The 15,000-nt window shown below is 48.2% G+C and overlaps 1 protein-coding gene across 2 annotated transcripts in view; it reads right to left on the bottom strand.

Moving 5' to 3' along the window:
• Window positions 1-15,000, bottom strand: part of POLR1F (RNA polymerase I subunit F) — an 89,056-nt gene that overhangs the window by 2,538 nt on the left and 71,518 nt on the right. For both annotated transcript variants that reach the window (XM_085892265.1, XM_085892266.1), the window contains one exon: window positions 11,693-11,889. In XM_085892265.1, coding sequence (XP_085748391.1) covers window positions 11,693-11,889 — 197 coding nt within the window. The remainder of the gene's footprint in view (window positions 1-11,692; window positions 11,890-15,000) is intronic.

Genomic DNA, 15,000 nt, shown 5'->3' with positions numbered 1-15,000 from the left:
ATCGCCTGGTCGACTACTCGCGCAGGTACTTAGGTTGGTCGAATTTGGCGAGCAACCCTATCCTGCGCGGGTGGGCAATTGGCACGATCGTGGTGAGTTTAAACCCCCGCCCGTGACTGGCTCCTGGTGGTAGTTCCAGGAGGGTCACGACTGAATTGTCCGTCCGGTGGGCGACACGGTTGCGATTGGAGTTACGCAATCGCTCGCACGCCTGGCGGGCCAGAATTCGTAACACTGGTGTCCGGGAGTGAGATTCGAATCCACCCCGCCTCCAACTAAATTCACGGAACCGGATCAGGGGTGAGTGCAGCGACCCTCCGTGTTCCCCAAATTCGAGCGATTAAAAAAAAATAATTAATTATTCCGCGAAATAAGATGTCTTTTCAAGGTGAACGGGTGCTGGGGGTAGTAGGAATGGGTTTAGAAATGGTAGAATCCATGGTCCAGGACGATAGCGCCATGCAGGTTGACCATCCCCCACGTGTGGTTTCCAGCACTGACCAGATATTGGATGTGATGGGACGATTGATGGAGGATATGAACGAAATGAGGGCGAATGCGCAAAACATGGGAGGCCGCATGGAGTTTATGGGGCGATTTGTGGAAAGCATGGATGCCAGGGTGGACGTGATGAATGCAGACATGCAGGCATGGAGAGAGGGGAAGCGGACGATGGACTACAAAATGGTGGCGCCACGTGTTGGAGCGAACGAGCTGGGAGGGAGTGCAATGGCTGTCCGGCCCGCGATGGAAGCGGGGGAGGACAAAATAAGACGGGAGATAGACCGAGTCGAGACTGAATTAAATAGAACGAAGGAGGAAACAGACACGAAGATCCAGGAGGAAACTAATATACATGAGGTGACTGAGTTGGCAGAGATACGGGAGATAGAGGGTGAATTAGACGGGGTTAAGGAGCAACACACACACGCAGAGTTAGTGGAGGACGATGAGGAGGAGCTCGGGGAATGTCGCCTGACCCGGTGCAAGCAGCTGGATAGCCTCCTCCAGTATGAGGGGAGGGAGTATGCCCCTTTGAAGCGATTCACGACCAGGTGGGTCCGGTCGAGCTTTGCGGAGTTGAGGGGATGAGTGCTGTGGATGGGTGCACACGGAACTTGGGGGGTTTGAAGGCCCCGGGAACCTTTGTGGTGACGCGATTCCTCATTGTGAATGTTCCTGTGTGTGTGTTCAGGAGTGAGGCGAAATGTGTGCTGAAACGCGCGCAAAGTGTGGGTGAAAGGCGTTGTGTGAAAGGGACCGCGTGTGTGAGTGGAGTGGTGTGCGAGGTTGCGAGTGAGCCGAAGTGCGTGCCTCCCAGCAAGCCGTGTGTGGATGAGGCACCGTGTGTGAATGGAACCACGTGTGCAAGGGAAATGGCATGCGTGAGTGAACGGCCGAGTGCAAGAGAGACAGCGTGTGTGAGGTGGCGGTATGAGAGTGAAATGACGGTCGGCATGCGGGAGCACGCAACCGCGTGCCCGAGTGAGAGTGCCATCTCGAGGTGTGTGAGTCTCGTGACACACGGGAGTTTGAGCGCGTGGAGGGAATGGAGAGTGCGACGGCGACAGAGTGACAAAAGCCGGGTAGCGGCCGTAGCTGTATTGGGGACCGCGCCGGGTTTACCCAGCGGCGAGAGTGAGGTTCCTGCCGTGCAGCGCACGAGGCCGCCACGTGCGCGCTTGCGGGAGTGAAACCCGGTCCGGAAACGCCAGCGGTGGATGTTGCCGATCCCGCGGATGGACAAAGGGTAGGCTGGATTACGGATTTGGACCAGACGGGTTCACCACGCGAGCGTGTGTGTGAAGCTCTGACGGGCAGAGCACATGTGTTCGTGTGGGGAACCCCTCGAAACGCGAGGCTTGTTTTTTTTGATGCGCAGGGTGATGTCATGGCTGCACGTATGGTTGGAATCCGGCAGGGGGGGGATTGAACCCCTGCTGATGGTACCGTCCAAGAGGGACGAGGTACGCGAACAGCTGCCATGACGTCACGCCAAAGGTGCGCGGCTGTGAATTGCCGCGATGGTGTGCAGGTTGCGAGTTGCCGCGCTGGTGCACACGCATTAAAAAAAAAAAGCAAGCCTCGCCTCGGGTGAACAGGATTCCCAGGCAAGGGGTGGAAGACCCCCTTGCCAGGGCACAGGATGGAACTAGTTAGGGAGAAGGGTTAGTGATACTTCGACCGGTCTCATGGGGCAGGGGAAAGTCGTCATAGGGCCCGTGGAATGGATTAGGTCGAGGGGTTGTAGTTCAGATTTAGGTTGGGAAATGGATTTATGGGAAATGATTTTTGAGGACAGTGACAGAGAGTGAGTGTGTAGAGGGGACGTAGCTTAGCTACGTAGATTAAAAGGAACGTGCTGTATTGTAAGGGATGACGAGGGAGCACGAGGTAGTTAGGGGATGTAGTGAGCAGGATGGCAGAAATCAGCGATGTGCGAGTTGAGAAGTGTGGGAAGGAGACATGTTGAGTGAGTGAGGCCAGCGGGTCTGTGGGTATGGAGTGATTGTGGAATGCATGGTGCGATGAGTGATTGGGGGGAGGAGTGATTCCCGCCCAAGGGACCCTGGGGTCAGTGTAGAGCGAGTTAGCTGGGTTAGTCAAATTGACAAAATGGAGGTCGTTTTGCTTTTGGTGGGAGTGTAGGCTCGATACCTCTTTGAAGGGGTGCAGGAGCCCTGTTAACGGGCTGGGAGCGTGGCTGCGAAAGGTGAGTATCGCTGATTGGGTACCCTGGGCACCGGGCTTGTCGGCCACGGTAGGCCAAGGGCCCATGGGGGGCCGGGATAGTGTAGTGGGCACGGGTGCGCTCGCATGATGCGGAGGCCCGGGGCGCCATTGGCCGCGTGGGCAGTGTGGTGGGCATGGGTGACCCTCAGAAAGGGGCCCAGGGTGCCAGCCTGCCACGTGAGCATTTCAGGGGAGTCGCCAGGGAGGGTACTCCCCGGTGTTTAGGGAGCTGGTAGGCTCGGAGGCAGTGTAGTGCCCAGGGGTGCCATTGCTGGAGAATCGGCAGAGGGTAGTTCCTGCCAAGGGAGCCACGCGTCCCAGCCGTGAGACCGTGTGAGGGCACGGGAAGAAAATTGGAGGGCGAGGCCCGAAATTTGCGAAGACACCAACACAGGCGACGGGAATCTGGGTTGTTAGAACCAGTAGATGAAGCGAGAGGCACTTGTTGAAAGCCCTGGGGTAGTTTAACAGTTAAATGGTTAGGGTAGATTAGGAAGTGTACCCCTCCGCACCATTCATCATTTCGCTCTCGTTGTGGGCCGCTGGACCCACTTTGGGTTAAGATCGCTGAAGTCTGCGGAGGCCATCCTGAGGCTTTGTTGGGCCTCGACACAGGATGCTAGCTCTCCCTTATTCCCCTCCAGGAAGGGAACGTAGGGGTTGGGAGTAGGCTAGGAGACGATAGGTTAGCCGAACAAGGACAGTAAAGGGGGTTAGGGGACGAGTTATAATGGAAGGGAAGTTAAAAAAAAAAAAAAGTTGGGGCTAAATTGGCTTTGACAAATTAAGGGGGTGGGTATGGACAGAGACAAGCAAAGGCGATAGGTTGGGGAGGGAGACAGTAAGGTAGGTCCGAGCCCGCCTTCCGAGTGGCCAGCACCACCGTACTCCCTCCACCAACCTCCATTAGAAGGCAAGGTGCAGCCACTTTGTCTACCGGCTGTGTTGCTGCAAGGCCTGTGCCGTTCGGATCATCTGCTGGCTGTTTGCTATGAGGCCTGTGCCAGCCATGTCATCTGCCGGCTGCTTTTGCTTCAAGGCCTGTGCCGGTCGACAAGGCCTGTGCCGGTCGATCGTCTGCCGGCTGTTTGCTACAACGGCCTTGCCATGCCATCCCTTGCCTGCCTGCCTTTGCCTTGGCCCATGCCTGCTGCTCTCGTTCATCTTGCCCTGTTCTGTTTTGCATTTCAAACCCCCCCCCACCCCTTGTTCATTGCCATGTGCGCCAGGATCCTCGCGTAAGTTTGCAGGGACTGCTCTGATGGCAGCTGCAATACGGGACTGCACTGGCGGCCCGTGCACTGTTTGTCTGTTCACTGCATTCATTTTAAGAGGGGGGAAGCCTTGGTCTGCGCTTAAGCAGCCTGGCTCCCTGCTTGTGACTTTGTGTCGCAATAAGTAATTGTGTCGTTAGATTTCCCCACCGTTGTTTAGAGGGAATTTCCGTGTTCACCGGGCTGCGATCCTTTGAGATTGCCGTTTTTCTTTATCTATCGTTATTTTGGATCAACCACACAACAACCACTTTAACCACAACGCCAACCACACCACCATTACAACAAATGCCAACCACACCACCATTACAACAACCACCAACCACGCCGCCTCAACAACAACCGCGTTCTACCTCGGCATACGGTTGCCAGAGGCCTGGCCTTCAACGAGGGAAAGCAGGCGGCCCCCGCCCCCCTCCCCCGAACGAATGGCATCGCCGAGGTGGATTTCAACCTGCAAGGGAAAAAGAAGAATACCGCGGCGGCGCGAGCATCGCCGATTTGGCGGGAAAAACCCTTCCTTCTGGAAGTTTCCCGCATGTTCTGGAAGGAGGGGCGGGAGTTGAAAAGGGGCGGGGCTTGGTGGAAAAGAGGCGGAACACGAGCGCAAGGGGCGGGGTTTGGTGAAGAAAAGGGGCGGAACGCGAGCGCGAGCGAGTTGAGTTTGGAAAAAGAAAAGGAATGCGAGGGCGAGAGTTTTTTCCGCGGAGGAGAAACGCGAGCGCGATGACAAGGTCTGAGGCGTGCGTGTGAGTGGACACAAAGGCTCGCTCGCTGGACCTCGCTTGCCGGACCATGCTGGTTGGGTCGCTCTGGATCAAGGGCACTTTGAGGGGGTCGGTGGTCGTGGCGGAGTCGCTCCAGATCGTGTGCGGAGCCGAATCGTGGAGGACACGAGCTCGCGGAGCTCACCACACGGTCACGCTCTTCCTTTTATTTCTTTGGGATTTTGTATGTGTGTTTGTGGTGCCAGTCTCCATAAGTAAAACAGTTTAAGTGCTCGTAAAGAATAACTAATAGTCGGTTGTAGTGCTTTTGCCTTGCTCGTGTCTTTGTCCCTGTCCCGTGCACGATTAATTTTCATTGCATTGCCTGTAAATTGCATGACTGCCCCTTGTGCTTGTGTGTTATAATAAATGTCTTTGTGTGAAATGTATCCCATTCATCGTCTTTTTCCCTTTTGAAAGTGCCATCTTGAATCGCGGAATAAATTAGTGGTGGGTTTTGAATACCCGGGTAAAGAAGAGAATCTGATTCGTCGAGGTCGGTGATAACACCGCTCGGTTATCACTGTAGCACGGAACGGACCACTTAAGCGGCTAGGGTCCTAGGCCGACCTGCGGCGAGGTACGATCGCCCGGTCGACTACTCGCGCAGGTACTTAGGTAGGTCGAATTTGGTGAGCAACCCTATCCTGCACGGGTGGGCAATTGGCACGATTGTGGTGAGGTTAAACCCCCACCCGTGACTGGCTCCTGGCGGTAGTTCCAGGAGGGTCACGACTGAATTGTCCGTCCGGTGGGCGACGCGGTTGCGATTGGAGTTATGCAATCGCTCGCACGCCTGGTGGGCCAGAATTCGTAACAATATATTATCTCACTCCTCTCTGCACATGTGCAACCGGACGAATTCAGAGCTAAAGTAATGATAAACCACATGTTCGTGTTCTGATTCATGTTCAAACTACAACAATAATTTAAATTAAGTTGTACCTCGATCATATGGCTTGGATTTGGGCCCTGCCCTTTTTTGGGGATCATTTATGCCTGATCACTTATCACTGCCCTTATTATGAAATAATCTCTGGATCACTTATGCTGAATTGAACGTCATGTAACCCACAGACATGTTTTTTTCTGCTACCTTCCCGATGGATGGCTATATTGATTCTCAAATAAGATCAGGGGAATGTGACTGAACTCCCTTGCCTTCAGGATATCTGAAACTTGCCTTGCTATCCAAATTGTCCACCAATGGCATTTGGGCTCTGCCCTTTTTTTGTCAACAGACAGATACTTGCCAACAGACAGACAGAAGTGAATCAATTGCTTAACCCTGCTTTTCGCTTCGCGTGCACGGGGTAACTATCCAAGGATGTAGGACATTTCGCTGAAGAGAAGAGACACTAAATAGAAAACATTTGATATAATATGGTAGCTTATAGACCAAAATGACCATGTCTTTTGGATGACATCCAAGATTGAGCAACGTTCACTTTGCAAGTCCTTTATCAGTCCTGCCCAGGTGTTTATTACACACAAGGTATTCATTCACAGAATTATGGAAGAGGCTTCAGAACTGTGCGCTGGTTCAGTCTCACACTAAGCCAACTTGATGCTCTGCAATCCAAGGCCTAAAATAACTTGAGCAGCCAATGGAACACAATCTCGAATCCCCACACTTGCCCTGTAAAGTTGAAAGATGGCGCAAGCTTCCACAAAGATTGATTCAATATCAAATTAGCCAAGGATTCTCCAAAGAGACAAATACCAAAGGAATGAAGTCTCCGTCCCAGATCCCTGGCCAGAGTACAAGTCTCACATCTGGAGAGCAAGACTGGAAGCACCAAGCACCTGAAAAGTCAGACTTTCGTCCTCCTGCACAGGTGCCGACAGCGCCACAACCCATGATCGAGTGAATCCAGGACTCCCCAGATCCGACCCAAATGTCTTGTTCACCTCTGCCGCACAGCCAGCAAACATATGAATATTACTGCCAAGGTAAGTGAATCTCCCCGTGACCTCAACATCCTCGCCACAAACAGGTACAGACAGGATAGCAGCATCCAAGATGTCATTGAAAGCCTGGATCTTAGTCTTGACCCAGGAAACCCATGAATCCCAGTGGCTCAGACTCCTCATTCAGCACCTCGAGGGCCCCCAAAAGGATATCCAGTCTCCACAAATATGGCTGCATCATCTGCGAAATCAAGGTCAGAGATCTTGACATTCCCAAATGATGCCAAACAGCTTGATCTCTCTGACATCCTCCCCAGAATCCAGTCCATACAAGCGCTGAAAAGTGTGGGGGCCAGTAAACACCACTGAGGAACTCCAGTAACAACTGGAAATAAGTCAGAGATGGTATCACCACATCTCACAGCACTCACAGTACCAGACATCAGATTGATCAGTTTTGGTGGCACCCCACGAAGACCAAGAATCTTCAAGAAGGCATCCCAATTCACTGAATCGAACACATTGCAGAGATCAACATACTGTAGGCTGCAAGCATTCCCTGCCAAAACTCGTCTGTGTTCGGTGAGGACCCGAAGAGCAAGTATACGGTCGATCGTTGACCTCTTTGATGTCAAGCCTGAATGCTCTGGGCGCTGGTGCTCAAGTAGATGGCGGCGAACCCTATCAATAATTATCAGAGCAAAGATCTTGCCCGGCACTGAGAGCAGCTTCATCCCTCGGTAGTAGTTTGAGTCCTGGCGATCTCCCTTCCCTTTCCAGAGAGGGACAACAAGGTCCCTCTTCCAATCAGTTGGGATGATGCCTGTGTTCCAGGCAAAGCACAGAACTGCCTGCAATGACAAAAGTACAGCATTTCCACCAGCCTTGAGAAGTTCAGCATGGATACCACAGTTCCCAGGAGCTTTATCCCCATTTCAACCGGTTCACCACATCCTGTGCTTCCACAAACAAAGGTGAACTGCAGTTGATTGGAGGGTCAGCAATAGGGATAGTAACACCCCTGACATCTAACTCAACAGCTGGTGGAGCAGTCTGGTACAGCTGCTCAAAATACTCAAAGTACTTCACTTTGGACTCCTCTGTCAAGAGCCCACCACCCTCCGCTCTAACTGCAGTACACCGAGGGATGGGCTTGGAGGAACGCAATGCATGAATTCCCCTGTAAGCAGGATGAGAATCACTTGACCACAGGTGATGCTCTACCCCCTGACAGATTCCTCACACATAGGCCTCCTTATCCACTCTCAACGCATGTACAGTTTTACGACAACTCCCTGAACAGCTCAGCTCTGCCATAAAGCCCAGCCCTGCGACTCTGGTCAATGGTATCCAGTGTCCCTTGAGACAAAATTCTGATTCGCCCTACGGTGAGTTCCAAGACATCCACCGGCAACATTAAGCATGGTGGTCTTGAAGGCACTCCACAACTCTTGAGGATTCCCCAAGAACCCAACATTCCAGGACCCACCCGCGGGACCACCAAGACATCCACTGGCTACATTAAGCATGGTGGTCTTGAAGGCACTCCACAACTCTTCAGGATTTCCCAAGTACCCAACATTCCAGAACGCACCCGACGGGACCACCACATGTTAACCCAAGGTGGACGACACCTCAGCACCACCCTGACACACACGAGCACAATCCAACCTGGGAAGGTTACCCCGTGTCAAAACACAACCTCCTTCACCTTCGGTGGCGGAGGAAAAAACAAAAAAAAATTTTGCAGTTTTATTTTTCTATATAAATTGGTCTGGTGTTGATATGGCACAGGCACGATGGGCCGAACTGCCTCCTCCTGCATCTAAATACCTTGTGTATCCTTTTTGAAATATCTTCCCATGCAAGCTGCCTTTTCATATTTCCACCCATGTAATTTCTCCTGTCTTGGATTGTTCTTTCGTGAACATCGATTACTTTTATTTAACCCATTTGTTGCTGTAATGAAAACTTGTTCTCCCTTTTCTTTCACGAAATATTGCCGTCATTGGAACACACAAATTAAATATACCATCAGAGATGGGGAATCCCCCATTAAAAGAGAGGTGGCAAAGGCCAAGGAAAAGGCATATGACGAGCTGTATGAGAAGTTGGATACAAAAGAAGGGGAAAAGGATTTATACCGATTGGCAAGACAGAGGGACCGAGCTGGGAAGGATGTGCTGCAGGTTAGGGTGATAAAGGACGCAAATGGGAATGTGCTGACGAGCGAGGAGAGTGTGTTGAGAAGGTGGATGGAGTACTTTGAGGAGCTGATGAATGAAGAAAAAAAAGAGATAAAGAGAGATAAAGATAGAGATAGAGATAGAGATATAGAGATATAGAGATATAGAGATATAGAGATAGAGGTGGAGATAGTGAATCTGGAAGTGGGGTGGATCAGTAAGGATGAAGTAAGGACTGCTATGAAGAAGATGAAAAGTGGAAAGGCGGTTGGCCCAGATGGTATACCAGTGGAGGCATGGAGGTGCTTAGGAGAGATGGCAGTGGGGTTGTTAACCGGATTGTTTAATAAAGTCTTGGAAAGTGAAAGGATGCCGGAGGAGTGGAGATTAAGTGTACTGGTTCCGATTTTCAAGAATAAGGGTGATGTGCAGAGCTGTGGAAATTACAGAGGGATAAAGTTGTTAAGCCACACCATGAAGTTGTGGGAAAGAGTAGTGGAAGCTCGGTTGAGAGGAGAGGTGACGATCTGTGAGCAGCAATATGGGTTTATGCCAGGAAAGAGCACCACTGATGCGATGTTTGCTTTGAGAATGTTGATGGAGAAGTATAGGGAAGGCCAGAAAGAGTTACATTGTGTGTTTGTGGATTTAGAGAAAGCTTATGATAGGGTGCCAAGAGAGGAGTTGTGGTATTGTATGAGGAAGTCGGGAGTGGTGGAGAAGTATGTGAGGATCGTGCAGGATATGTATGAGGACAGTGTGACAGCGGTGAGGTGTGCGGTAGGAATGACGGACCGGTTTAATGTTAAAGTGGGATTGCACCAAGGATCGACTCTGAGCCCTTTCCTGTTTGCAATGGTGATGGACAGGTTGACGGACGAAATCAGACTGGAGTCTCCATGGACTATGATGTTCGCGGATGACATCATGATCTGTAGGGAGAGTAGGGAGCAGGCTGAAGCGAGCCTTGAGAGGTGGAGGTACGCACTGGAGAGAAGGGGAATGATAGTCAGTAGGAGTAAGACGGAGTACATGTGCGTAAATGAGAGGGAGGGTGGTGGTATGGTGCGGTTGCAAGGAGTTGAGGTGGGGAAGGTGGATTGGTTTAAATACTTGGGATCAACTGTCCAAAGTAACGGGGAGTGTGGGAGAGAAGTGAAAAAGAGAGTGCAGGCAGGATGGAGTGGGTGGAGAAGAGTTGCAGGAGTGATTTGTGACAGAAGGGTAGCTGCAAGAGTGAAGGGGAAAGTATATAAGACGGTAGTGAGACCAGCTATGTTGTATGGTTTGGAGGCGGTGGCACTAACAATAAGACAGGAAGCGGAGCTGGAGGTGGCAGAGTTAAAGATGCTGCGATTCTCGTTGGGAGTGACGAGGATGGATAGGATAAGAAATGAGTATATTAGAGGGACAGCCCAGGTAGGACGGTTTGGAGACAAAGTGAGAGAGGCGAGATCGAGATGGTTTGGACATGTGCACAGGAGGGAAACGGAGTATATCGGGAGAAAGATGTTGATGATGGAGCCGCCAGGCAGGAGGAGAAGAGGAAGGCCAAAGAAGAGGTTCATGGATTCGGTGAGGGCGGACATGCGGGTGGTTGGAGTGTCAATGGAAGATGTGGAGGATAGAGCGAAATGGAGACGGTTGATCCGCTGTGGCGACCCCTAACGGGAGCAAGCCGAAAGAGGAAGAAGAAGAAGATGGGGAATCCCCCGGCATTGAAAAATAATTGAAATCAGATAAGCGGTTTTCCATTTATTACGAAAAAACATTATTTTCAAGCTGGCCGCCCCAGTCGGCCATCTTGAATCCGGCCACGCCCAAAATCAATAGGGTTCTTCCTTTTCAGGTGGTACATGTGTGACCCAAATTTCAAATCGATATGGCGAAAAAACATTTTTTTCAAGATGGCCGCCCCAGCCGGCCATCTTGGATCTGGCCATGCCCAAAATCAATAGGGTTCTTCCTTTTCAGGTGGTACATGTGTGACCCAAATTCCAAATCAATATGGCGAACAGTTTAAGAGTTATCGCACTCACAGCTATAAATGTTGACGCCCAGCCAGCCGGACGGACGGACAGCCGGACGGACGACCCGGGTGATAACAATATCCCCCTTCCGCTATGCGGCGGGGGATAAAAATTGACGTTCGAGAGGCCAGTGCAGTCATTTCGTGCTTAACAAAATAAATGTTTAAAAAGGTATTGAATCATAACTTAGGCACGCATAACGAATCAGATGTTTATTTCCCTTTGTAAATTGCTATCTCGATGGGCGATTAGCTGTGCGCGCACAACATTGTTTTGTTTTTGTCACTGTGTAAGGGTTAGGCATGCAAGACACTCGCTCAGCACCTTTTGTAAATTCGGCCCTCAATGTCTGGACCATCAGCTCGGCTCCGTTTTTATTTTTTCTCACAAATTACTAACTCGGTTTTACTTCTCAGATAAGTCAGATTAAAATTTTAAAGAAAAACTTCCAATATGTTGTGGTATAGGCAAAGAATACCATTTATAAATCATGCCATCCTCTGGAAGAAACATTAGGTAAACTGTCTCTCACACACTTGATGGAGAATGCAAAATATTGCTGCATATCATGAACAATATAAATACAGTACCGTAATCCAATTTATATATTTTTTTCTTTTAATGTGGGATGAAATGAGATGACAATGGTAAAGAAACGAGTCAAACTGGGTTTTCAATGTCTAAGGTTCTTGCATTAACTTTTTCAAAACACTGCAAAGAAACAAATATCCCCGTGATAATTATCGGAGATGCCCAACACCAAAAGCAAAGCCAGTACACAAAGGGCAAACCTGTCTGCAAGCAATGAGCCGCAAACAAGGAGCACGCCAGCTTGGTCAGAGTCGAGCCGCAGCACCTTGAAAAGAACCTCGTCACCAAGATGAAGCTCTTTACCGTGCCAGGCCTGAGAAGGCCATGCCAATGACACATTGAAGCAATTGTGTACAAGACACCCTACATGTGAGGAGCTCACTTTGTTCACTGTGCCCTGAACAAAAAGAACAGAAAAGAGGGGGGGGGTGTTAAAAAAAAGAACAAAATAGTAATGTACATATATATTTATTGGAATGATAATGCCGAAACAAGAAAAAGGATTTTATGCAAATACCATGTACTATCAGATTAAAATTAGCACACCTGATTGTAAACAAACATTAGTTCCAATTTGTTAAACTTCCTCCAAATATATATATATATATATATATATATATATATATATATATATATATATGTATATATATATATATATATATATATATATGTATATATATATATATATATGTATATATATATATATATATATATATATATATATATATATATATATGTATATATATATATATATATATATATATATATATATATATATATATATATATATATAAACATATATAAACATGTGTGTGTGTGTGGGGAGAACAGGTATTTGATACACTGCCGATTTTGCAGGTTTTCCCACTTACAAAGCACGTAGAGGTCTGTAATTTTTATCAAAGGTACACTTCAACTGTGAAAGACGGAATCTAAAACAAAAATCCTGAAAATCACATTGTATGATTTTAAAATAATAATTTGCATTTTATTGCATGAAATAAGTATTTGATACATCAGAAAAACAGAACTTAATATTTGGTACAGAAACCTTTGTTTGCGATTACAGAGATCAGACGTTTCCTGTAGTTCTTAACCAGGTTTGCACAGACTGCAGCAGGGATTTTGGCCCACTCCTCCATACAGATCTTCTACAGATCCTTCAGGTTTCGGGGCTGTCTCTGGGCAACACAGACTTTCAGCTCCCTCCAAAGATTTTCTATTGGGTTCAGGTCTGGAGACTGGCTCTGCCACTCCAGGACCTTGAGATGCTTCTTACGGACCCACTCCTTAGTTGCCCTGGGTGTGTGTTTCGGGTCGTTGTCATGCTGGAAGACCCAGCCACGCCCCATCTTCAATGCTCTTCTTGAGGGAAGGAGGTTGTTGGCCAAGATCTCACGATACATGGCCCCATCCATCCTCCCCTAAATACGGTGCAGTCGTCCTGTCCCCTTTGCAGAAAAGCATCCCCAAATAATGATGTTTCCACCTCCATGCTTCACGGTTGGGATGATGCGCTTGGGGTTGTACTCATCCTTCTTCTTCCTCCAAACACGGCGAGTGGAGTTTAAACGAAAAAGCTCTATTTTGGTCTCGTCAGACCACATGACCTTCTCCCATTCCTCCTCTGGATCATCCAGATGGTCATTGGCAAACTTCAGACGGGCCTGGACATGCGCTGGCTTGAGCAGAGGGACCTTGCGCGCTGCAGGATTTTAATCCATGACGGCGTAGTGTGTTACTTATGGTTTTCTTTGATACTATGGTCCCAGCTCTCTTCAGGTCATTGACCAGGTCCTGCCATGTAGTTCTGGGCTGATCCCTCACTTTTCTCATGATCATTAAGGCTCCACGAGGTGAGATCTTGCATGGAGCCCCAGACCAAGGGAGATTGACTGTGATCTTGAACTTCTTCCATTTTCTAATAATTGCGCCAACAGTTGTTGCCTTCTCACCAAGCTGCTTGCCTATTGTCCTGTAGCCCATCCCAGCCTTGTGCAAGTCTACAATTTTGTCGCTGATGTCCTTAGACAGCTCTCTGGTATTGCCCATTGTGGAGAGGTTGGAGTCCGATTGATTGAGTGTGGACAGCTGTCTTTGATGCAGATAACGAGTTCAAACAGGTGCAGTTCATACAGGTAATGAGTGGAGAATGGGAGGGTTTCTTAAAGACAAAACTAACAGGTCTGTGAGAGCCGGAATTCTTGTGAGATCCCAAGCCGCTGCCCTAACCACTGCGCCAACACCAGGCTATATATATATATATATATATATATATATATATATATATATATATATATATATATATATATATATATATATATATATATATATATATATATATATATATATATATATATATATATATATACATATATATATACATACACATATCCTGCAAAGACAGGGAGGTAAACTTGATTTTAATTAACTCTGTTTGTGTAAGTATCACAGCAGTTGTTACTTCAATGCAAGCGATAATTCGTGGAATGCATGTGAACATTCCGTACGGGAACGCACCACTTCCGGATAGTGATGACAATGTATTCTAATAATTTCTCGATTTCTTATGTGCATTTATAGATAAACACAATGACCCAATCCAGTCGTTTACGAGAGCAAAGGAGCAGCCTGTGATGTTGTTTGAAAGGTTTTTTTTTTTGCACGTACGTTTTTTTTTTCTCTCTCTTCTCTTCTCTGTGTTTTTCCTTGCGATGACATTGCGAATAGGCAAAATACATTGGCGCCAATTGAATAATTAGCCATTTAAACTAAATTGCGAATAATCGTAACTGCGATATGCGAACTTCCGGGCCACGCACGTACGGGCACGCGAGAGCGAAGGAATGGCCTGTGTGGTTGTTGTTTCTGGCTCGCGGTTTGAAAGTTTTTTGTTTTTTTTGCACCTACGGGCACGTACTAGTATTATTGAAAGAAGAAAGGCCATTAGCTTCTTCAATTACCTGAAGAAGGAAGCCCAACCTGGTGGAGAAACAAGAAACTGAGTCTTCTCCAGCACCATCATCATCATTTCAAGCAAGCAGGGGCTGGTTTGACAAATTTAAAATGAGATATAACCACCATAATGTCAAGCTTGCTGGAGAGGATGCTTCTGCTGATGTAGAAGCAGCTACAGAATACCCAAGAGGTTCAGAAACTGATAGAGGAGAAAGGTTATCTGCCAGAACAAGTCTTCAATGCAGATGAGGCAGGTCTATTCTGGAAGAAAATGCCCAATAGGACCTGGATTTCCAAAAAAGAATGAACTGTCTCAGGATTTAAAGCTGAAAAAGACAGATGCACCCTTCTCTTTTGTAGCAATACTGCTGGGGACTTGAAATGCAAGCCAATGCTTGTCTACAGAGCAATGAACCACAGAGCTTTGAAAGGCAAGACAAAGTCCATGTTGTCAGTCTTTTGGAGATCAAACTAAAAAGCCTGGGTTACTGCCAAAGTGTTTGAAGACTGGTTTGAAAACTGGTTTGAAAACAGCTTCATTCATGAGGTG

The sequence above is a fragment of the Eptatretus burgeri genome, chromosome 8 (assembly GCF_056783735.1).
Source record: "Eptatretus burgeri isolate ZD-2024b chromosome 8, Ebu_testis_v1, whole genome shotgun sequence".
NCBI classification, from domain to species: domain Eukaryota; kingdom Metazoa; phylum Chordata; class Myxini; order Myxiniformes; family Myxinidae; genus Eptatretus; species Eptatretus burgeri.
This window is presented reverse-complemented; position numbering and strand designations above follow the sequence as displayed.